Source organism: Ursus arctos, unplaced genomic scaffold (assembly GCF_023065955.2).
Source record: "Ursus arctos isolate Adak ecotype North America unplaced genomic scaffold, UrsArc2.0 scaffold_1, whole genome shotgun sequence".
Taxonomy (NCBI): Eukaryota; Metazoa; Chordata; class Mammalia; order Carnivora; family Ursidae; genus Ursus; species Ursus arctos.
Window position 1 is genome coordinate 83,511,194 of NW_026622763.1, and position 24,467 is coordinate 83,535,660.

The following is a 24,467-nucleotide window of genomic DNA, read 5'->3' on the forward strand; positions in this document are numbered from 1 at the left end:
TTAATTAGCAGAGTATTTTCTTAATTGCACATAAAATAATGGTGTCTTATAACTGATGACATCTTAGAGACAAAAAATACGTCTCCTGTTTCATTCTCCTTCCTTCTCTCAATTTGATTTCTTGCTGAGTCGTATTGTTTTATCTTGTTACGTTGCTCAGATGTGTTCTTTATTCTCTACACCTGCTACGACCCTCTAAATCCAGGTCATCATAACTAGATTGCAGCTGGAACCACTTAATTGGATTTTTCTAGCCTCTCCTGCTTCACATAAATGCCACTTCATAACACCTGACTAATCTTCCTAATGCATCATTTATTTATTAACTCATCATTCCACAGAGGCTTATTATATGCAAGGTTGCCATCCTTTCTTTATATCCCTTGTTCCCTAGGAATCTATAGTGGATTTCTTTTACCATCGCCTCCAGACCAAACTCCACTCCCTGCTTCTCTGTGCCTTTTACCACCTGGCATCATTTTTCTTGAAGTGACCTTCTTTACCCTTTCAGTTAGTTAAGCTCTGCTTCTCACAAACAGAGCGTGCTGCTTTAGCCTCTGGGTCTTTGCTCAGACTGTTTCCTCTACGTGGATTGCTATCTGTCTTCCTCGTTGCCTGTCTACATTTTATCTTTTAAGGACCAATTAAGATCTCAACTCCCCCATGAACTCCTGTCTAATTCTTCTAAATCTGCACTGCCCAATATGGTAGCCACAAGGCCCATGTGGCTGTTGAATACTTGAAATAAGGCTGGCTTGAATTGAGATGTGTTGTAAGTACCAGATGTGCACCAAATTTTGACAACTTGGTATGAAAAAAAGGAACGTATATCTTAATAATAATTTTTATATTGATTGTATGTCGAAATGATAATTTGGGGTTAAACAGAATATAATATTAAAATTAATTTCACCAATTTCTTTTTTTACTATCTTTAAAATTAGATATGTGTCTCACGTTTGTGGCTTATAGTATATCTGTTGGGCGTGCTACTCTAACCTATATTCATTTGTCTTAAAACTTAACTGTAAGTTCTTGATTTCAAGGTTCAGATTCATCTAATACTTTTTTATCTCCCAAATTACCTAACACGGAGCGCTCATAGCATGCTCCTGCTGAGGGATTCTCTCATCTAGTTCAGAGGACTTATTTTATGAAATTTCTAGCTGTATTTGTCACTCTATGCATCATGGCTGGACAGTGCTTTCTTATTTTACATATGAAAATAGAAATTATGAGGACTAAAATACTATGATAAATGTTTGAGGGTCTTTATACAGAAGTGGAGAATTTCATCTGTAATACCGATGGAAAGACAATGTCTTATTGGCTGAGCAGAGTTATACTTATTAGCTAAATTAGCTCATTTGAATGAAAATAAGCTACTCTGTAGGAGAATGTCGGAATAAAAGTCATCACCTCCAACTGGAAAAATGTATCCCATCCTCCTTTAATGAGTGACAAAAACCGGAAACTTGTACTTCGATTCTCACTTTCTGGCTTCAGGTTTTGATCAGCTCTTACTAACCTGGTTTCTTTCCAGCCTCAGGCCCTACTCAGCTGGCCTCAGTATTGGCTTATCTTTGATGAGTTGGTGGTTTGTAACTCTTCTCCTACAGATCCTGGGTATATGGAGGTGAAAAAGATAAGAATCAAAGGCAAAATGAAATCAAGTTTATGAACGTACTTAACGGAATGCTTAAAATAACATACGTGTATCTCTAGAAGTCTGTTTCCGTTCTCTCTTAGATGAAAGCAAAATCCCTTGGTCTATGACCTTGTACTTAGCTATAAAATTTTCAATTTTATAAAACAACATATGTAATATGATGGCTAATTCTAGAGGATATACCTGAAGGGGGGGAAAAAAGGAAGAAAGAAAGAAAGAAAAAAAAATTAATCTGTTATCTCCACCTCCAAAAGGGACTCCAGGTGGTTTGTGAAACTTTCCAGTCAGATCCCATGTCACCCAAGGCCACCATTTCAGGCTGCCACCGAGGAAACTCCTTCGATGGAAGTCTGTCCTCCCAGACTTCCCAGGAAAGAGGCCCATCGCATTCCAGGTACATAATTGCAATGATAGGGACAAAAATGTTTTTCCTTGGTCACCAAATGTTAAATATGCATTTTTAGCTATTTGCATAGCCTCTGTTCCTTAAAATGTGTCAGAGCGTGATATGTGTATTCATATTCTTGGTCATGGTATAATTAGATTAATAATTCCAGAAATGTGCTATGAATGGCTCTCATTTAAACAAAGTTGGGTGGAAGTGGGAAGATCTATCTGATAATGAGATGTCTAAATTAGATGATCTTTTTAATATTTAAATGCAGAAAATCACATTATGTTATCAAATATGCTGCGGGGATGTGAAAAGATCTGCTAATTTGTTGTGTAAGAATACTTCATATCAGCAGATCCTTGTGTTGAAATAGGTGCCTTTAAAATACCCACAGGGAACTGAAGAGGTTGTTCTTTGTAAACATGACAACACAGCCCTTGTTAGCTTGTGTATGTGGTAAATTTGCTTCCAAATGCCTTCCCTTGGGGCAAACATCAATCGCCTTCTTCCTGTTTCCCGACTGAAATGATGGAAGCCCGGATTCCTGAGGTTTGCTTCTGAAACCAGCTAGATTCTGCACTTGGCGGGCAGGAGTCCCAGAGACCATTTGTGTTTCCCTACTTTCAAATGAGTTTACTATCTAGTGGATAGTATTTTAAAAGAAGGCATTTCTTAACAATAGTTTTATTGAGGTATAATTTACATACCATAAAATTCACCAATTTAAAGCGGACAATTTAATGATCTTTAGCAAATTTATAGAATCATGCAACCATCACCACAGTCCAATTTCAGAACATTTCTGTCATGCAAAAATATCCCTTGTGCCCATTTCCGTCTCTCCCATTCCCACACCCTGCTCCAGATGACCACTTAATATATTTTTCTGTCCATATAGTTGAATTTATGGAATTTTCAAAGAAATGGACGCATACCATATATGGTCTTTTCCATCTGGCTTCTCTCACTTAGCGTAACGCTGTAGAGGTCCATCCACATTACGGCATGGACAAGTAGTTCCTTTTTATTGCTGAAGAGTATTCTGTTGTGTGGACATATCACATTGGAGTTCTCCATTTATCAGTAGATGAATATTTGGGTTGTTTTGACTTTTTGTCTATCATGAATAATGATACTATGAGCATTCACATACAGGTTTTTGGGCAGGCAAAAAATTCTGGTATCCTAAGTAGATACGTAGGAGTAAAATTTCTGGGTTGTATGGTAAATTTATGTTTAATTTTTTAAGAACCTGCCAAACCATTTTCCAAAATGGCTGCACCATTTCACTTTCCCATCAGAAATGCACAAGGGCTCATTGTTTCTCGCTCTCCTTGGCAGCAATTGCTCCTGTTGTTTTTACTATAGCCATCCTCGTGGGTATATAGTAAGAGCTGATTGTGGTTTTAGTTCATATTTTCTCTAGTGACTAATGATGTTAAGTACATTTTCAGGTGCTTATTAGCTGTTTGAATATCTTCGGTGGTGAAATGTCTATTCAGACCTTTTGCCCCAGTGTTAAGTGGGTTGTTTGTGTCCTTACAATTGAGATGTAAGGTGTTTTTTTTTATTAAATATATATGTATATTCTGGATACAAGTCCTTTATCCACTGATATATCCACAGATATTTCCTCTCAGTATTATCTTACTTTTTCATTTGGTAATTTTTAAATCATCTACCTCCTTCTGGCACCAGAACCAAGCTACGTGGGTATAGCGCTTCTTAAACAGTTTCTTAGAATTGTTGAAAGTGTACAGTTTTATAAATATAATTGTTTTTTAACTCAAATACTAATATGTTGTGCTTTAAAAAAATAATATGCAAAGCATATATCTTTGTATCTTTATTTTGGACTTTAAAAGCAAGTGGCCCAGTTATATGATCTTTTGCCGGTTGAGAATATGAATGTTGACAGCAACGTTAGTTGTGTAAGCAGAGATTGTTTGTACTTATCCATAGGACTTACCGTCCTAGGTCGTTGGTGATAATGAGTACTTAAAATCATGTCATTTTTAATGTGGAAGGATCCTTGTGAAGATCACCAACTCAGTCCAATGCACTAACAACATTTTCACCACTTAAACCCTTCCAGCAGTGTGGAATTTAGTATTCTTGGATGAAGTTCATTTCATTTTTAGACAGCTCTATTTAGTGTCATGTCCTTCTTATATTCGTTTTTTTTTAATTTAAATTCAATTAGCCAACACATAGTACATCATTAGTTTCAGATGTAGTGTTCAACAGTTTATTAGCTGTTTTTTCGCTTTTCTGTATTTTCTGTCTATGATTTTTATATTAGTTTTCTACTGCTGTGTAATTCACTGGCTTAAAACATCACATATTTATTATCTCACTCTTTCTGAATGTCAGAAATATAAGCCCAATTTAGCTGGGTTCTCTGCTTTAGGGTCTGACCAGGCTAAAATCCAGACATTAGGATGGGCTGCAGTCTCATCATGGGCTTGACTGGGGAAGCTCCACATACAAGAGCCCTCAGGTTGTTGGCAGAAGACTGAGGTTCATGTTTTGCTGTTGTCTCTCATCTGGGGAGCTGCTCACAATTTCTAGATGCTGCCCACAATTCACTGCCATGTGGCCCTCTCCCTAATTACCTTACAACATAGAGAAATCCTAAGTCCAGTCTACTGGTACAGAGGCTTTATAATACAACATGATCACCGGAATGACATCTAATCACCTTTATGATATTTGTTGGTTAAAGAAAGGCACAGGTCCTGCCTGCACTCAGGAGAAGAGGATTATAGAGCGTGTGACTACCATCAGATGGGAATCAGGGATGGCTCCCTTAAGTCTGTTTACCACTGTCCTTTTGAAGTTGTACAGACTCTTTCCATATTAACTTCCTGTTTATTCAAAAGTAGCTATTGTGAAGGATCCCCCCCTTCACACACACACACACACACACACACATACACACACACACACACACACACACACACACACCAAGGCTCCATTTTACTTGATGACAATAATAACTTACTAACAAAGTTATCAAGGTCATAATTAAATCAGATTTCGGGGAAAGGTAGTTACTTTGGATACAGACTAAACAATAGGAACTACCTTTCATTGGATATCTTTTATATGCCAAAACAAAACTAGTGTCCTTACATGTATAATGCTATCGGAAGTGTTTATGCATTTGTTTTGTCTTTAAAATTTTTTTATTGGGGCGCTTGGGTGGCTCAGTTGGTTAAGTGTCTGCCTTCAGCTCAGGTCATGATCTCAGGGTCCTGGGATCGATCCCCATGTTGGGCTCCCTGCTCAGCAGGGAGTCTGCTTCTTCTTCTTACTCTGTCCCTCCCCCCTGCTCATGCTGTCTCTTTCTTTCTCTCTCTCGCTCACTCTCTCTCAAATAAATGAAAATCTTTAAAAAATTTTTTATTAGAGGATAACTAACATACAGTGTTATATTAGTTTTAGGTGTATAATGATTCAACAATTCTATACATTTCTCAGTGTTCAAGATAAACATGTTCTTAATCTCCTTCATCTATTTCATCCATCCGCCCACCTATCTCCTCTCTGGCAAGTACCAGTTATCTCTATTTAAGAGTCTGGTTTTTGTCTCTTTTTTTCTTTGTTCATTTGTTTTGTTTCTTAAACTCCAAATATGAATGAAATCCTCTATGGTATTTGTCTTTCTCTGATGGACTTATTTCACTTAGTATTATACCCTCTAGCTCCACACATGTCGTTGCAAATGCCAAGATTTCATTATTCTTCATGGCTGAGTAATATTCCTGTGTGTGTGTCTGTGTGTGTGTGTGTGTGTGTGTGTGTGTGTGTGTGTGTATGCCATGTCTTCTTTATCCATTCATCCATCTATGGATGAATGCTTGGGTCTCTTCTGTGTCTTGGCTATTGTAAATAATTCTGCAATAAACAGAAGGGTACATATATCTTTTCTAATTAATGTTTTAATTTTCTTTGGGTAAATACCCAACATGGAATTACTGGATTATGGTAATTCTATTTTTAATTTTTCGAGGAGACTTCATACTGTTTTCCACAGTGGCTGTACCAATTGGAATTCCCACCAACAGAGCATGAGGATTCTTTTCTCCTCCACATCCTTGGCAACACTTGTTATTTCTTTTTTTTTTTTTTATTTTAGCCATTCAGACAACTATAAAGTGATATTTCATTGTGGTTTTAATTTGCACTTTCCTGATGGTGAGTGATGTTGAGTGTCTTTTCATGTGTTTGTTGGCCATTTATATGTCACCTTTGGGAAAATGTCTATGCAATTCCTCTCCCTATTTTTAATTGGATTAGGGGTTTTTTGGTGTTGAGTGCTATAAGTTCTATATATGTTTTAGATATTAGCTCCTTATTGAATATATCATTTGCAAATACCTTCTCCCATTCAGCAGGTTGACTTTTAGTTGTTGGTGGTTTCCTTCCTTGCCTTTTATTTTGGTATAGTCACAAACATTTAATTTTCCTTTTGTTTCCCTTGCTTTAGGAGACATATCCAGAAAAATGTGATGGCTGGTGTCAAAGAAATTACTACCTGTGTTTTGTCCTAGGAGTTTTATTGTTTCAGGTCTCACGTTTAGGTTCTTAAGCCATTTTGAGTTTATTTTTTTGTGTGGTGTAAGAAAGTGGTCCAGTTCCATTCTTTTGCATGTTGCTGTCCAGTTTTCCCAGCATCCTTTGTTAAAGAGATTATCTTTTCCCCCTTGTGTATTTTTGCCTCTTCTTTTTTTTTTTAAAAGATTTTATTTATTTATTCAACAGAGATAGAGACAGCCAGCGAGAGAGGGAACACAAGCAGGGGGAGTGGGAGAGGAAGAAGCAGGCTCTTCGCAGAGGAGCCTGATGTGGGGCTCGATCCCATAACGATGGGATCACGCCCTGAGCCGAAGGCAGACGCTTAACCGCTGTGCCACCCAGGCGCCCCTATTTTTGCCTCTTCTATCATAGATTAACTGACCATGTAAGCATGGGTTTATTTCTGAGCTATTTTGTTCCATTGATCTATTTGTCTATTTTTGTGCAAGTACCATACTATTTTGATTACTGCACCTTTGAAGAATATCTTGAAATCTGAGATTGTGATACCTCCAGCTTTGTTCTTTTTCATGAATGCTTTGGCTATTTAGGGTCTTTTGTCGTTCTATTTTTGTGCAAATTTTAGGATTATTGTTCTAGTTCTGTGAAAAATGGTGTTGTTATTTTGATAGAGACGGCATTAAATTTGTAGATTGGTTTGGGTAGCATGGATATTTTAACAATATTGTTCTTCTGATTCATGTCTCTTAAGTGTATGTTAGACAAAGGTTGTAGCAGTGTCAAAGTTTTTGTCCTTGAAGAGCTCATTTTCTTAAAAGGTAGTTAGATAAGAGTAATTAAGTAAAATTATTTGTAGACTACTCTAAGACTATGAAGCAAAAGTAAAGGAAAAGGATGGGAGGGAGGTTCTTTCTCCTTGAGACCTGGATGATATGCAGGAGACAGCCTGAGGAAGATCTGAGAAGAATAATCTAGGCAGAGAGAAAAAGTCTAAAGGCTCTGAAATGGGAATGAACTCAGCATGTTTCAGGAATAAGGCCAGTGTGACTAGGGAGTGGTGCTGAGCAGGGGGTACGATGTAGGGAAACAGTTCAGAGAGGTTGTGAGGGGTCCAATGGCACAGGAGCCAGGAGCCCATGTTAAGAAGTCTGGATTCTCTCCCAGGTGTGATGAAAAAAAACACTGGAGTTGTTGGAACAATGGAGGACATTAACCAAATTGCATGTTTTAAAGGTCATTTCAGATGGTTTATGGAAAATAGACTGGGGAGGCAAAAGTGGACACAGAGACTAGTTAGGAGACTGTCGCAGTGGCCCAGTAAGAGAGCATATGGCTTGGTCAGAGTGGGAGTAGTACAGGTGGAAAGGCTAAGATGAGGCTGGAATTGGGGTTCATTTACAGGGTAGAGCTGACATGTCCAGATTTGGGGAATGAGAAAAAGAAAGGAATCAAGTATAATTCTGAGATTTTTGGCTTGAGGAACTGCATGAATGGTGATTAAATTTATGAGATAAGGCAGGCGGGGAAAAAGCATATATAAAAATACTTTACTGACTTCCATGTATCTCTTTACCATCATCGAAGCCACTCATCTCCCTGTCCTGAAGTACAGCATAGCCTACTTATTAATCTCTTCTTATTCAGCCTTGCCACCATCCAATACAGAACATACAGAGTAAAAATAAAAGATAAATCACAACACTCCTCTTGAACTCTTTTAATGCTATCCAGTGCTATCAAGATAAAATTCAAAATCCTTGATGTACCCCTCAAGGCTCCACATCATTTGGCTGCTAGCCAGTTCTCTAGTCTAACATTTTGTTGCTACCCACACCTCAGTGACTAAACTTCAACCCTTTTTTAGACTTTCAAACTTCCCCTGAGCTCTGAGATTTGGAGTATGTTATTCCATCTGTCTGCATCGTTCTTTCATCTATCCCCGTTTAACCAATTCCTGTTCCTTTATGTCTCAATTTAAATATCATTCCTGTACTCTCTGGAGAGGCTCTGGCAGATGTTTAATACTTTCACAGAACTCCATGTTTTCTTTTATAGCATGAATAGCAAACGCGATATAAATGGTTGTGTGACTATTTGTCTAATAGTTATCTCTTCCACTAGACTATAAAATCCACACACAAGAGAAGAGACCAAGTCTCGGTTACTCTTTGCTCTCTCTAGTGCCTGGCACATGACCTTCACTGAAGGGTATTGAATAAGTGAATGAGTTTAATTTTTACAACAGCCAAGCAAAGACCTTATTCCTCTTTTGAAGCAAAAAGAGATTAAATGGTTCCCCCAGGGACACACACAGGAGGAAGAGCTAGATTTGAGCCCAGTCAAGCCAGTCACATGGTCCACATTCTTCTCTACTCCCTCATGAAGAGGTAGGTCTAAATCTTTCCAGATGTTTTCTTTGGCTTCTCTTCCATGGCCCTCCTCTAATTTGTCCTTTTTTTCTACTAAATGAGAAATTATTCAATATAAGATCAGAGATGTGATTTTTATATGCTTATGAATCTTTAATAGACTTACCAAGAACTCTAGTTGGAGTTATACCAGTGTATCAGTAATCTGTTGCTGCATAACAAATTGCTCTGAAATTGAGTGACTTAAAACAACAAATGTGTTATCTCACAGTTTCAGAGGGTTATATATCCAGAAACAGCTGGGCTGCAGTCTTTCTTGGCTCAGGGTCTCCTTGAGGTTACAGTTAAGATGTTGGCTGGGACCACGGTCATCTGAAGGCATGATTGAACTGGAGGATTTGTTTCCAAGATCACTCAGGTGGCTTGTGCCTGGATGCCTCAGATCCTGAGGCCTCTCCATAGGGCTACTCACAATATGGCAGATGACTTGATATGAAATGAATGGTGGGTGTGTGTATATGAGAGAGAGAGAGAGGTCTTTTATAATAATTTCAGAAGTAATATAGTGCCACTTCTGCCATATTCTGTTGGTCACACAGACCAACGTAATATATTTTAGGAAAAAACTATACAGAGGCATGAGTACAACAAGGTAAGGATCATTTGAGAGATCTTAGAATCTGGCTACCATTGTTTGTCCTCTGGCCCCAATGATTCCCATCTCTTTCACATGCAAAATACACTTACTCACACCAAGGTTGCCCCAAATTTCATGCAATTACAGAATCAAATCAAAGTCCAGATCTCATCATCGAAATCAGATCTAGGTGCAACAGAGGTACCTCATGTGTACAGTTTAAGTACAATTCCTTAGTTATAGTTCCTCTCAGTTTGTGCACCTGTGAACTAAAGAGACAAGTTATCTGCACCCAAAATGCCCACATACAATGGTGGGATACGCACATGATAACTGCTGTGGACTTGTCTATTCAAAGGGAGATGTTGGAGACACTGGTCCATAGCAGTTCTGAAATCAAGCTGGACAAATGTTGGAAACTTCTTGATTAGATCTCATCCTATTCTTACCTATGACCCTTAGCTCCACCCTCCAGGCTAATGATCCCATGCTTTAAATCAACTTTCCTTTTTTAAGAAAGCTAGATGTGTTTATTGCTGAGTAGTTTTCTCAGCTTGCTTACTGCCAGTAAAATTTAGGAGATATAACAGCCTCTTTTAACTTTATACTGCTTTGGCAGTGTTTTTGTTACATTTCTTTAAAAACTTTGGGAGTCCACTGTGAATCTTTTTGGGGCTCACTAGAATAGACAAGTCTCTTTACGCTAATCCTTTCTGTAACTTGGAGAAAGTTTGAGGAATAGCACCCTTAAGTTTCTTAAAAGTCTCCACCCAAACTCACACCCCCCTTTTTATAGGGGGAATCACACTTTCAAAACCTTTAGAGGGCCTCTTGTCTGGGGGAATAATATTCTGAGGCAAGACCATAGATCATTCTGATGTCCTAAAAAGATTTTACAGTTTCACCCTTGACTTTATCTTTAGACCATGTTTTTCCAGAAATGCCCTAGATTTGATGTTTGCTCAGAAGTCATTTCTTAATTTTAGCATTATTTTCCATCTGGAAAGGCTGAGAGTTTTCAAAATCATCAAATCCCAGCTCATTAGTCTTTAACAGTTTTTCAGTTAGGGCATATATTTTATCTTTCAATCTCCTGTAAGCAGCTGGAAGAAATCAGAAGACACCTTCAACACTTTATTTGGAAATCTTAGATCACTGACTTTGTTAGGCATGTTTCTTTAACTCTCCACATCACAGCAGGCAGGTTTTGCCACTACGTGACAAGGATCCTCCTTCCTCGTCTTTTCAATGCCAAGTTCCTTACTTCCCTTTAAGCCCTTACCAGCAGCCTCCTAAAGTTCAGGGTTTCTATTAGTAATTTGTGCAAGGCAATTTAGGCTTTCTTTTTTTAAAAAGATTTATCTTTATTTTAGAGAGAGAGAAAGCACACATGGTCCAGGGTGGGGGGAAGGGGTAGAGGGAGATGGAGAGAGAAATTGAAGTAGACTCCATGCAGAACGCGGAGCCTGATGTAGGGCTTGATCTCAGGACCCTGAGAGCATGAACTGAGCAAAAACTGAGAGTCGGACACTTAACCAACTGCACCACCCAGGGGCCCCTATGCTTTCATTTTTTAACACTCTTCAACGTCTTTACAGCCTCTGCTACTGCCTGATTCCAAAACCATTCCCCAAATTTAGGATGTTATCATGGTATGAGAATCTGTAGTAGCTATCAATTGCTATATAACAAATTATCCAAATTTCTTGATAGCTTAAAACAAAAGACATTTATTATCTGACCTAGTTCCAGAGGGCCATGAATCCAGAAACAGCTTAGCTAAGTGGTTGCAACTCAGGGTCTGTCAAGATGTTGGTCAGGGCTGCAGTCATCTGGAAGTTTGACTGGGTGTCAGACTCTGCTTTCAAGATCAGTCAGATGGCTGTTGACTAGATGCTTCAGTTCTTCACCATCGGGGCCTCTCGATAGCACCGTGCGTGACATGACAGCTGGCTTCCCCCAAAACAAAGTAGCCCGTAAAAAGAGGGAGCAGTGAATATCAGTGCTTCAGTGTCTTTAAACCTAATCTCGAAAGTTGACATGCCATCACTTCTGCTAGATGCAATGAATCATACCAATGCCAGTCTAGAGAAGGCACCACGTGACGGTGTGGATACCAAGAAAAAGGGATCATTAGAGCCTGTTTTGGAGGCTGGCCACAGCAAACAGTAATGATGATGATGTCACCATCATTTTGGATATAATTATGCTGTATTTGTACATTTTCTTCAATCAATTATTGCGTATTCTCGTATTCCTCCTTCACTAGTTCTGTTCTACATGAATTCCAAAAAGTTTAAATGTAGGTAATTTCTACCTCAAATACTGTATTTGACCTGACTTTTAAAAATTATTAAAAGCAGTATCAGGGTGAAATGTTGAGGTCATTAAATATCCAGAAGCTTATATTTCTTATATAATTTTTCTCAGCCAGAGTATGCATCGGCAATTTGCAAATGTGAATTACATGTATTTCTTTGACAAACTGCAAGATTCAAGGTTTCCTGTTTGTGGATGGATGTTGTTTTTTCCATTCTCTGAGATTACCACACTCAAACATCTATATACGCATGCATTTCTTGACACATACGTATACACAGTCACCCACGGCACACCCACAACTACATATGTGAATTAGACATGAATCAGAGTGGCACTTTAGAAGAACGAATTAGGTCTTTTCTCTGCCTAGCTGCAGTGGCTGGTTGCCATGGAAATGATGCACAAGGTAGACCTTTCAGAAAATGCTAATGTTAATGTGTCTCTGTTGGAAGAGTTCATGTATTAATCAGAAATAAAGAGAACTTTCATAACAAAGCAATGCAAGTATCTTAGAAACAAAAGCTGTCTGCTTGTATCAAACAAATACAATTCATCATCTCTTTTGCCCTGACCTTGACTGAACAGAACATGACTCTTCCCTGAACTCTGCAATCAGTGAGCAGGGAGCTAGTTTTTAAAATTAACGTGAGATTTCATCTTCAATTACCATATGCACAGACTTAATTTCTGCTTTGTTAAATACTGTGTAGGGTCAAAACTGATTCGCACAGTTCTCTGCCTCCACAGATTATTTCCAGAGTGTTTTTCTGCCTTGGATGGGTCTCTACTAGCATATCCCCCAGCCCTAATTAATAACCACGTGGTTTCCTGAAGCCATAGTTGCATGGAAAATATGTTAAAGGAATTCTTAGCTTTTTTGACAGTCAAAAAATGTGTCATAATGCATTATTTATTTTAGGCATATAAAAGAAGTATATGCTAATTATAGAAAAAATTTAAAGGTATAAAATATTTCTTTAAAAGTAAAAATCATCAAAGAACTCATCAGGAAGATTTAAACATCATTCGTTTTTTGTATGTATACTTCCTTTCATTATTTTTACATATACCATTTAGAACAAAAGTAATCATACTTTCATAAAATTTTCCTTTTTTCTACAAGATGACTTACAGGATAATAGATCAGAGTTAGTAGGAGCATTTCTATCATATCACACAATGATAGCCCCCATACCACCTTTTTGCAGTTTGGTAAATTTTTCACTCACGTGTTAATTGGATTGTTAATTAAAATGAGTTTTATTGGATTAGCGACAAGTCGATTGTCTGATAATGCTCTCCTAAGTGAAATTAAACATTTATTGATGATTCTTGCTTTTTATTGACTACTCACTCCAGCATAGCTCACACTTTAAGACAAATAAACTCGTCCTTGAATAACACCTAAAATGAACGTACTGTGGGTTATAAATATTTGCTACGGAATGCTCTTCAACTTCATTGTTGTTTCAAGTGGAGTCTCTTTAAATATTAAGCAATTTATTAAGCAATTTAAATGTGAATTTACTTAACAAATTTTTATTAACATAAAGACTCCTTTTTAGTGTCCGAGCACAGCCTTCTGTCGGGGGGGGGCTTGTTGTGAGGTCCACCTTCAGCTGAACCGACGTGATTTGTCAGGAAATAGTTAATGACCATGGGACTCAACTGTGAGGTTAATAATTACTTTCAGCAAATATATTTTGTATGTAGAGAAAGACAAGAATTTAGTCCTCTGGCACTGTTAGGGACACAACTGTCACTATATCATTCAGTTAGTGTTTCCATATAGGAATTGTTTTGGATGCTGGCCTAAAAGTGCTAAAGTCATACATTACATGTTTCTCTAGGGCAATTGCCCTCCAATCTTATTAAGAGTGTTTAAAAATTACCTGGAGGTATTGTCTAAAATAAAGATTCCTGGGCTCTATCCCCAGCAATTCTGGTTTCGTGAGTCTGGGTAAGACCTGGGAATGTGCATTTTTAATAAACTCTCTTCTCCTTCTCTACTTGGGATACTCAAAGAAGTTGTCCACTGGCATCTCATTATATGGAACACTGCTCTTGGGACTTGAAATAATTTATGGAACTCCCTAATCTAATTTACAAATGAAACATTTGGGGACACTGAGGTATGGGGCAGGAAGTGAAGGGTAAAGATAGCTAGTCCAATGGGGGAAAAATAATTCTGTTGAACTGCTAATATCTCCCTTAATCACAGCAGCCTCGCCAAGAAAACAGTAGCTTTCACAGGCTCTTATAATAAGTCCAGTGACTGTCACAAATACTTGAGGACCTAAAATTACCCAGCTGGTTGCCAGCCAACCTCACACTTTGGATTTTCTTTAGAAATCTAAGATTATAATAGCATTGGGGGGAAAATCTTATTATTCTAGGTATAAAGACAGGCTGAGAGAAGTGGGGTAGTCCTTGCTTCTTTAAGAAAGAGAGATGGAGGTGAGAGGTGGCAGGAAGAGTGGCAAAAGTCTCTTAAGAAAATGGTAGAAATGAGAATCGACATTTCTTTCCCTCAAACTGAGCTTGAGGATGCAATGAGCCAGTTTCCTCTTGTAATCTCGGGATGAAATAAGTGGTATACCGGTCAGTCTGAGACAAGATTAAAACAGGAGTTAGTAACAAAAGTTTGGACAGGATAATGGGAAGCCAAGGTGCTCCAATGCCTGTACTCCAGGAGGATGACCAGCTCTGGGCCCAGCAGGGCAAAGGGAGGGAGCAGTTGTGGAGAACTCTGTGGAGAGAGTGACCAACAAGGGCTGTGACCACTGATGGCCTAGGTCAGCCTGAGGTCACAGTGCCAGCCCTAGGCAAGCCTCTGAAAGCAAGGAGTCTTGGGGAAGACACCATTGTCCTTCTGTCAGTCTCCTGTGAGAGCTTCCTTTTGCCAAATCCCATCAGGAGCCAGAGGCAGGGGAGCTGTTGGTAGAGTCTATACAGATCACGTTTCCAGGGCAGAGAGGTAGAGAAGGACGGAGAGTGAATGGGGCCTGGAAGTGAGGGCGGAAGGCAAACAAAAGTAAAAGATTTCCTTCCTGGAATGGGAACCTGAATTTCGAATCTCGCCCACATGCTTCTTAAGAAAACTTGGCAACTGTAAAATTCTGAGACTCAGCCTTTTTATTAAAATGATTACATAATGAAAAGTTAGATGACAAAATACTTTAAAATACAGGCATAACACATCATCTTGGGGATAATGAGACTAATTTGTGGAAAAAACATGTATACCTATACATACATATACACATACATGCATATTTCACATATGTAAGTATTAAAATCATATATTATGTATTTGTTACATATAAATGTACAATGTTATATATAAGTATATGTCTATATACTTATAGAATATAGAATACATTAAATATAGTATGTACATAGATGTACTTTATATAGATCTATACAAGTATATATATATATGTCTATATATATAAGTATATGTCTATATAAGTATATGTCTATATACTTATATATAGAATATAGAATACATTAAATATAGTATGTACATAGATGTACTTTATATAGATCTACTTTATGTATATATGAATAGAGGATTTTTAGTCCATGTTAATAAAATTCAAGGTCTTAGCTAATGTTCTTTAAGAAAAACACAGAAAAGTATACAACACCTAAGTGGTCAGTTTTATGTCTTTTCGCAAGTGAATACAGTAATCACGCTGATTAACTAGAACATGGTAAGCACCCTAGCCTGCCGCGTCATGTAACAGGTAAATAATATCCGGCAGATACGTGCCAGCATTTATTTGCCCCTTCTCCTTTGGCTGGCTTTCAGGATGTTCTCTAGTTTTTTACTCTAACAAAATCGATGCCATAAACACCCTCGTATATGTCCCTTGTGTTCATGGGCAAGAATTTCTCTAAGATAGAGTTTCCCTCAGGAATGGAATTTCTAGATCATACGATAAGGACGGTTGAAAATTTACTAGCTATCACCTAATCGTACTCTGAGTTTGCCAGCAGTGATGAGTTTCTGGTTAGTCACACCCTCAGCAGTATGTCCCATCTTCAGACTTCTATATTCTCACAACTCTGATCACAATTGTGATTGTGACTTAAGTCCACATATCCCTGACTATTACCCGAGTAGAGTACCTCTCTCTATTTTGTCTCTCTTTAGGTTTCCTTTTTTGGCGAAATTTCCTTCCATGCCCTCTGCACATTTGAGCTGTTTGTCTTTTCCTTCCTGATTTATGAGCATTCTTTATTAGCAAGAATAATAGTTTTTGGTAGGCTAAATACATTGCAGTTATCTTTTATACTTTGTAAACTTTCACTGTATTTTTTTAAAAGATTTTATTTATTCATTTGAGAGCGAGAGAGAACATGAGCAAGAGGAGGGGGAGGGCAGAGAGAGAGGAAGAAGCAGAATCCCCACCGAGCAGGGAGCCTGGTGAGGGACTTGATCCCAGGACCCTGAGATCATGACCTGGGCCAAAGGCAAATGTTTAACCAGCTGAACCACCAAGGGACCCCTTACTTTATTTTTTAACAGAAATTTTAAATGTGAATAGAATCAAACTTACCAATACTTTAAAAATAGTTTGGAACGTTATCTTTAGAAATCCTTTCGTACCTTCAGTCGTAAATATTTCTGTTTCTTCTGTTTTGCTTTCAAGTGTCGTCAGTTCATCTCAGGTTGGCTTTTTTATTTTATTTTTTTTAATATGGCAGTATGAAAGACAGGTGTGTTTTTTTTACATATAGCTGATTTTTTCCTCACCATTTCTTAAATATTTTCCTTCAGATTTGTAACTTAATCTCTGAATATCAGATTTGCACAAATGTGAGGGTATGATTTGGGGCTCTTCATTCTGTCCCATCACTCTGCCTGACTCTGTACCCAAATCTTATTATTATAGCTCTTTTTTATTTTTATAAAAGATTTCCTGCCTGGGATGGGAAACTGCATTTTGAATTTAGCTCACATGCTGCTGCTGCTTTTTTTTTTTTTTAAGATTTTATTTATTCATTTGAGACAAACAACGAGCAGGGGGAGAGGCACTCTCACTTTTATTGTTGACTTTAACGAACTAATAATAAATTTTATAAAAGGTCTTTCTGCACCTATTGAGAAAATCACGTGGGTGTGTTCTCTTGTAATCTTTTTAGGTGGTGAATTACTTTGCTAGATCATCCTTAAATTCCTAGGGAAAAAAAACAATTTGTACATTGCTGAATATAGTTTAACATTTATGTATCTGTTTACATCAACGCTCATGAGTGAGAACGGCTTCTGATTTTCCTTTCCTATGCTGTACTTGTCTTGTTTTAGTAGCAGGGTTATCCTGGCCTCATGAAAAGAATGTTCCCTTTTTTTTGCCTTGTCTTTAGAACACTTTGTATGAAACGGGAGATACCAGTTTCCCTAACGATTAATGGAATTTATCTGTAAATCTTCTGGGCTTAGTGAATTTCTAAAATACACTATATTTCCCACAGTTCAGTTTTTAAAGGTTGTGGGTCTAAAGTTTGGTTGGATAAATGTGTTTATCTAGGTATTCACATTTTTAATCACAATGTTCATGATGTCTCTCCCTCTTTTTTTAAAAAAAGATTTTATTTATTTACTAGAGAGAGTGAGGGGAAGAGAGATAAGAGGGAGAGGGAAAAGCAGATACCCACTGAGCAGAGAGCCGGATACAGGGCTGGATCCCAGGACCCTGGGATCATGACCTGAGCCAAAGGCATATGCTTAACTGACTGAGCCACACGGGTGTTCCAATGTTTCCTCTTTTTCTAAAATCATCACTATATCTAGGTATGTCTGCATTTTCAGTGATAGTGTTGTGATCTATTTCTTCATTAATTTTTACTAGTTTTGTCAAAGAAATAACATTTGGTTTTGTTAATCCTATCCAGCTTTGTCATATTTTTTTAAACATGCTCCTATCTTATGTTCCTTTTTTTCCCCTGCTATTCAGGGTTTTACTTCCTTTTTTTAACATGTTAAAACTTTTTTTAGCCTTTTTTAAATGTAGATGCTACTCTCATTTGACTGCTAAGAGTCATAATTCAATAAAATCTCAACCCTCCTTTTGAACAGTGCAAGAACTTTTGGATGCTACTCTCTCTCTCTTATTATACACTGTTATCACCACAATCAAGATAATGAACATATCTACCACTCCTTAAAAGTTTTCTGTGATCCTTAGTAATTTTTCCCCTTCCCAGCCACTCTTTCTCCATCCCCAGACAACCACTGATTTGCTTTCTGTCACTATAGATTAATTTGCAGTCTTCTAGAATTTCATATAAATGAAAGCAATCTTTTTTTGTCTGGCTTCTTCTACTCAGCATAATTATTGAATATATCCATAGTTCTGACCTTGTTATTGCTGAGTCATGGTCCATTGATGGATGTACACAGCTTGTTTATACATTTGCCCATTGATGGGTATTTGTGTTGTTTGAAATTTGGAGCCATTACATTCTTATTAAGTCCTTCTCCATGATTATAAAAATATAGCAAAATGGGGCGCCTGGGTGGCACAGCGGTTAAGCGTCTGCCTTCGGCTCAGGGCGTGATCCCGGCGTTGAGGGATCAAGCCCCACATCAGGCTCCTCCGCTATGAGCCTGCTTCTTCCTCTCCCACTCCCCCTGCTTGTGTTCCCTCTCTCGCTGGCTGTCTCTATCTCTGTCAAATAAATAAATAAAATCTTTAAAAAAAAAATAAAAAAATAAAAATATAGCAAAATGATTTTCTTTTTCTTTCTTTCTTTCTTTTTTTATTATGATATGTTAGTCACCATACAGTACATCCTTAGTTTTTGATGCAATGTTCCATGATTCATTGTTTGGGTATAACACCCAGTGCTCCATGCAATACATACCCTCCTTAATACCCATCACCGGACTATCCCATTCCCCCACCCCCTCCCCTCTGAAGCCCTCAGTTTGTTTTCTGGAGCCCATATATACAATGGAATATTACTCAACCATCAGAAAGAATGATTACCCAACATTTGCATCAACATGGATGGAACTGGAGGAGATTATGCTATGTGAAATAAGTCAAGCAAAGAAAGACAATTATCATATGGTTTCCCTTATTTGTGGAACATAAGGAATAGCAGGGAGATCATTAGGAGAAAGAAGGGAAAAATGAAGGGGGGGGGAGATTAACCAAAATGTTTTTATAGTACTATTATGTTTTTATATTTTTACATTTAAATCTTAACCTGTCTTGATTTTATTTGGTGAATAAAATACGCTAATTTAAGGTACGCTAAATTATGTTTTTCTGAGTATGCCAATATTATTTATTGACTAATATATCCTTTGTACTAATTTAATACATGATGTTTTTGATATATTAGATTCTTACAAATGTATGAATCTTTTGTAGCTCCATATTGTATACCACTAAATTCTTGTCTATTCCTAAATCAGCACTACTTGGCCAAATATTATTGTTGTAAAACACACGTTAGTATCTGACAATTTACACCCTTTTACACTTCCTTTTAAATCTTTCTTAGTTACACTCAAAGTTTTATTCATTCATCCAGTTAAATTTCAGAACAGTCTTACTGATGTATAAAAGATAAATTCTTTGGAATTTTGTTCAGAATTTGTGATGCTATGATTTATAGTAAGAAATATATATTTGGCCTTAGTCCCTGTTTCTGTCAGTAAGCTCTTAAAACCCTTAGAATTTGAATGATGAAAGCCACAAAGGTGACTTTTGTTGTTAATGAGGTGGCATGTGGACTGCACTTAAGACTAGGAGCTGGTTGCCAGGAGAACCAACCATGTGATTAGAGGGTTAAAACTTCAAGTCCTGCACCTGATCTCCAGGAAGGGCTGGAATTTGACTCAATCGCCAATGGCTAATGATTTAATCAATTGTGTCTATGTAATGAAGCCTTCAAAAGATGCCAAAAAGGTGGGGTGCAGAGAGCTTCTGGGTTGGTGAATACAGGGAGGTGCTGGGAGAGTAGTGCACCCAGAGAGGGCATGGAAGTCCAAGCACCTTCCCCATACCTTGCCCTAAGCATCTCCTCTCTCTGGCTGTGCCTGAGTTGTATCCTTTTATAATAAATCAATCATCTAGTGAGTAAACAGGTTTCCTGAGTTCTGTGAGCCACTCTAGAAAATTAATTGAATCCAAGGAGGGAGTCATGGGAACTTCTGACTTAGAACCTGTCTGTATGAAGTACAGGTAACAACCTGGACTTGCAACTAGAATCTGAAGTTCAGGGGCAGGGTTGGGGTGGGAGAGCAGGTCATGGGAACCTCCAGTCTGTGGCCAGTTGATTAGAAGCACAAGTGACAACCTGGTGTCTGAAGTAGGAGGGAGAGCAGTCTTGCAGGACTGAACTCTTAATCTGATGCTATCTCTAGGTAGATAGGTGTCAGAATTCAGTTGACAGAGAATGGACCCAGTTGGTGTCCAGAAAATTTTTTTTGTGGTGTGGAAGCCCCACCCCCCCAACACATACATGTTGAAATTGGGTTCAGAACACAAAAGAGAATTATATTAAACTTATAGATTACTGGAGGAGGGAGTGATGGAAATCTTTAAAATATTGAGAGTTTATTCTAAGAAAAACAGTTTGGGGCACCTGGGTGGCCCTGTCAGTTAAGCATCTGACTCCTAAATTCGGCTCAGGTCGTGACGTCAGGGTTGTGAGATTGAGCCCTGCGTTGGACTCCACGCTCAGTGGGGAGTCTACCTCTCCCTCTCCCTGTCTCCCAACTCCCTCTCCAAAAGAAAAAAAAAAGTCAGTTTGTCTGTTTATTAAGATTTTTTTTTTAATGTTTCACGGTATTGTTTGTGGTGGTCCCCATGTATCCCCCATTTCCTATATTATCATTCTGTTTTATAGGGGGGAGATGTTTAAGGCTAACCTGTTCAGTGCCTGTGCAGTCTTTCCTAGTTTGCCCTGATAGTGGTCATTTTTTCAAGTCATATAGAACAATGATCAAATCTATGTTAGAAGTTAGATATTTCCTACCTATCGCTGATAACCAGTTGAGGTTAAAGTGACATTTCTTTTCCCTACTTTTTGGAATAGATGTTTATGTTCAGCTTGTTGAATCAAGTGTTATTTGCATTTGAACGTACTAAGTTAAATTGTCAGTTTTATTCCTCATCATTTTATTTTGTTCCCCAATCCATGACATTTACCTATTTGTTGTTATGTCTAATGAGCTCTTTTTTCTTTCCATTGTCAAAATGTGTATTACTTGTATGTATACAAAAGCCTTTGATTTCTCCATGTTTGTCTTGAATCCACTTCTGAAATTTATTAATTCATTCAAATAAATGGAGATCGCCACTAATCAAGTAAATGGTATAATCTCAAGTTATGTTACATGCTATGAAGAAAATTAGAACAGGGTAAAGAGATGGGTAGTGGCGGAGGGAGGCCGCTCTACACAGTGTTTGAGGAAGACCACTCCGAGGTGATGACATTGGAACACAGCCCAGATAAAACCCAGACCTCAATGGTAGAAATTTCCACGTAGAAAAAAAGCTCTGAAGCTGGCATAAGCTTGATGTAGTCAAGAGTAGAAAGAAAGCCAATGTGGCTGAAGCTCAACTATCAGATGTATCAGGACTGGTCCAATCAGGAGAGAGAAACCAAACAGTAATTTGAACAGGTCAAGTTTAATATAGGGAATTATTAAGTAAACAGGATTAGAGTATTAGAGGAGTGAGGGACTGGCTAATAAGAAGAAAAAGAACTCTAAAGAACATAGGAATAGCAGATAAAATGGAGCAATCTCCAACTTTTGGGGTCAGACAAAACACACAGGGGAGACCCCTTTCTCCCCAGGATTGAGATTACGATCCTGTTGGAGAGGGCGAAGTTATGTCTCAATGGATGGCAGAGATGTCAAGGTGGTGCTGCCCCAGATCTTGCTGGTAATCTGCCCTTTGGAACTTGTCAGAAATCCAACCCTCTCAGGTGCTAGGGAAAGCTACTCCTGGGGAGGTGTCTTAGTAGGGAGGGGCCCTCTGCTATGAAACTTCCAAAGGGAAGTGCCGGGGGGGCTGTTGGCCGCCAGGTGCTGCTGGGTACTGGGCGCTATGGGAGCTGAGCAAAGGGAAAGCTGTGAGTGCCGTGGAAGCCTGGTGCTAGAAAATATACCCATGCAGCAGAAGCCATGTGCACGGCAAGAGCTAAGCTCGAGACAACCTGCAACACCACAGGAGCCTGGTGCTGGAGAAGCTGCACACACATTGTAGGAATGCGCTGAGCAAGTACACCAGGGCGAGCAAGCAGAATTCTTTCTGCAATACTTTTTCCATTTCATCTACTGACCAAGCTAAACATCATGCCAGCGACCAATGGAAAAATATTTAAAGGTCCCAGATCCTTTTTCACAGAACAAGAAAAAAGATGCATTTGGAGCTAAGAGGCAGCAAATAAATATCTGGTAGACCAGGGCGATCGTGGTAATGAGGTTGGGTTGGTGTGCGCAGCCGGATTATGTAGGTCATGTTGACCACTGTGAAAAGCTTGCATTGTATTTAAAGGATGATTTAACAATCTATTGGAAGGGTTTGAGGAGAGGAGAAGAGGAACCAGAGAAGAAGCAATGAGACTAGTAGGAAGTAATTACAGTAAGCCTAATGCAAGATGTTGGTGACTGTGGAGCTGATGAGAAGTGGTTGGAAGGAGAATCTATGTGACTTTCTGGTGAATTGAAAGTTGACATGCAGTTGATATTCAAAGAGTATTCTAGCACCCTGGAAAAAGGGTAAATTCTAGTGTAACATATATGGGAACTTAGCTGATTGTAGAAAGCTTCTCCTTATATGACTGCCTACTCAGTTAAATAATTAGTATTGTAGCACCTTCTGTGGTTGAGTTTTAACTTCTATGTAGGTTCCTACTTGTCAATCAAAATACTCAAGATTAGACTGCAAGGCAGCATTGACATTCAAAAACCACTGTGTACTTAGGCAGTTGTCCCTCAACACAGCAGACAATACAACTAATGAGAGTATAAATAGCCAAGAGCTACGTGTCATTTTTGCCCGTGTGAAAGGGATCCAAAAAGAAGTGAATGAATATAAATCTGAGGATTCACTTGGTCTCACCATTACAGATAATGGTACTGGCTATGCTTTTAGAAAGAGAATTAAATATGGTAGCCTAATTGACTCAGTTAAAATGATCTGTGTGGGGGAGCATATTGAATCCATAACTGGAGAAAATATCCTTGGGTGGCATCACTATGATGTTGCAAAAAAGTTAAAGGAGTTAAAAAAAAGTTGAATCCTTTACCTTGAAGTTAATAGAACGTAAGAAGGCATTTGTTTCAGAGGTAGAATCCGGTGACTCATCAGTCGCGTACAACACCCAGTGCTCATCGCTTCAAGCACCCTCCCGATGGACACAGAGAGGGAGACAAATCATGGGAGACTCTTAACCATAGGCAACAGACTGAGGGGTGCAGGAGGGGAGGTGGGTGGGGAGATGGGGTAGTTGGGCTCTAAAAAAAAGGTGAGTGCAAAGACTGTGAAAATGATCCCCAGTGTGCCAGACATGGTCTGGGTTTGTGTATTTGAACTTTTGACTGCATCCCTTGGTAAGAAACCTACTTTATGTCATGACTAATGACAGTACATGAGGTTAAACAAGTTTCATCAAACAAACAAAACTTTATTCCATTTGTTGCATTCTAATAGTTTTTATTCTAGTTAACATTTCAATAGTAGTCATATATTTCTGAATTAATTTCTTGAACCAATACTGATCTATAACCTTCAGTTAAAAAAAAAATACGGGTCTGGGAAGTTCAGCAAAACTTCTCCTCACTTCTCAGTGGCTGCATTCTTTTTGCTGAAGCTCTTCATGTGTGTGTTGTGCCATGGCTAGTTGACAGCACGTACAAAAATTTCCCTTTTGCATCGCCTAACCCAGGAAGAAACTGTGCTTGGGAGTTAAGTTTAGATTTTAGATTTAAGGTTCCATTTTGAATCCTAGGAACTCTCAGTTTATAATTTGTTGTTTATTGGCTGTCCTTCACTGGACCATATGTTACTCAAGATGAAGAAGTTAAGCTTACATATCTTCACATTCCCTAAGATGTACTATTTTTAGTAGTTGTGTAAACCTATTTTGTAGTGTAATTAAGTCGAACGCCAAATAATGACTATATCGTGTGTTTAAATTGAATAATAGAATTTCAGAAACTTGAGATTTTTTTAATTAGTTTTGCTATTTTATATGAATATATAGCTATAGAGTTTTCAAAATGATTTCAAAATTTTGAAAATTTTCTTCATAACGTTACTTTTGCTTGTTTAGTACTTTGCAGTTTCTTTGGCTTTTTTACATACTATTATCACCAATAATAGATTAAAATAGCCAATAAAGTACACAAATTCTCCCATTTCTATCAAGGTAAAAAAAAAAAACCTGATAGCATTGTATAAAAGGAACATCACAATCTGAAACCCATCTGTTTCTATGGACTCTCCCCATCACCCACCACCTAAATTCCTCACCAACTAATACCAGTTGTTTACTCTT

General features: G+C 38.2%; 1 protein-coding gene across 2 annotated transcripts in view; it reads left to right on the forward strand.

Moving 5' to 3' along the window:
• UNC80 (unc-80 homolog, NALCN channel complex subunit) overlaps positions 1 to 24,467 on the forward strand; it is a 216,363-nt gene that overhangs the window by 19,088 nt on the left and 172,808 nt on the right. For both annotated transcript variants that reach the window (XM_026492047.4, XM_044381208.3), the window contains exon 7: positions 1,924 to 2,063. In XM_026492047.4, coding sequence (XP_026347832.3) covers positions 1,924 to 2,063 — 140 coding nt within the window. The remainder of the gene's footprint in view (positions 1 to 1,923; positions 2,064 to 24,467) is intronic.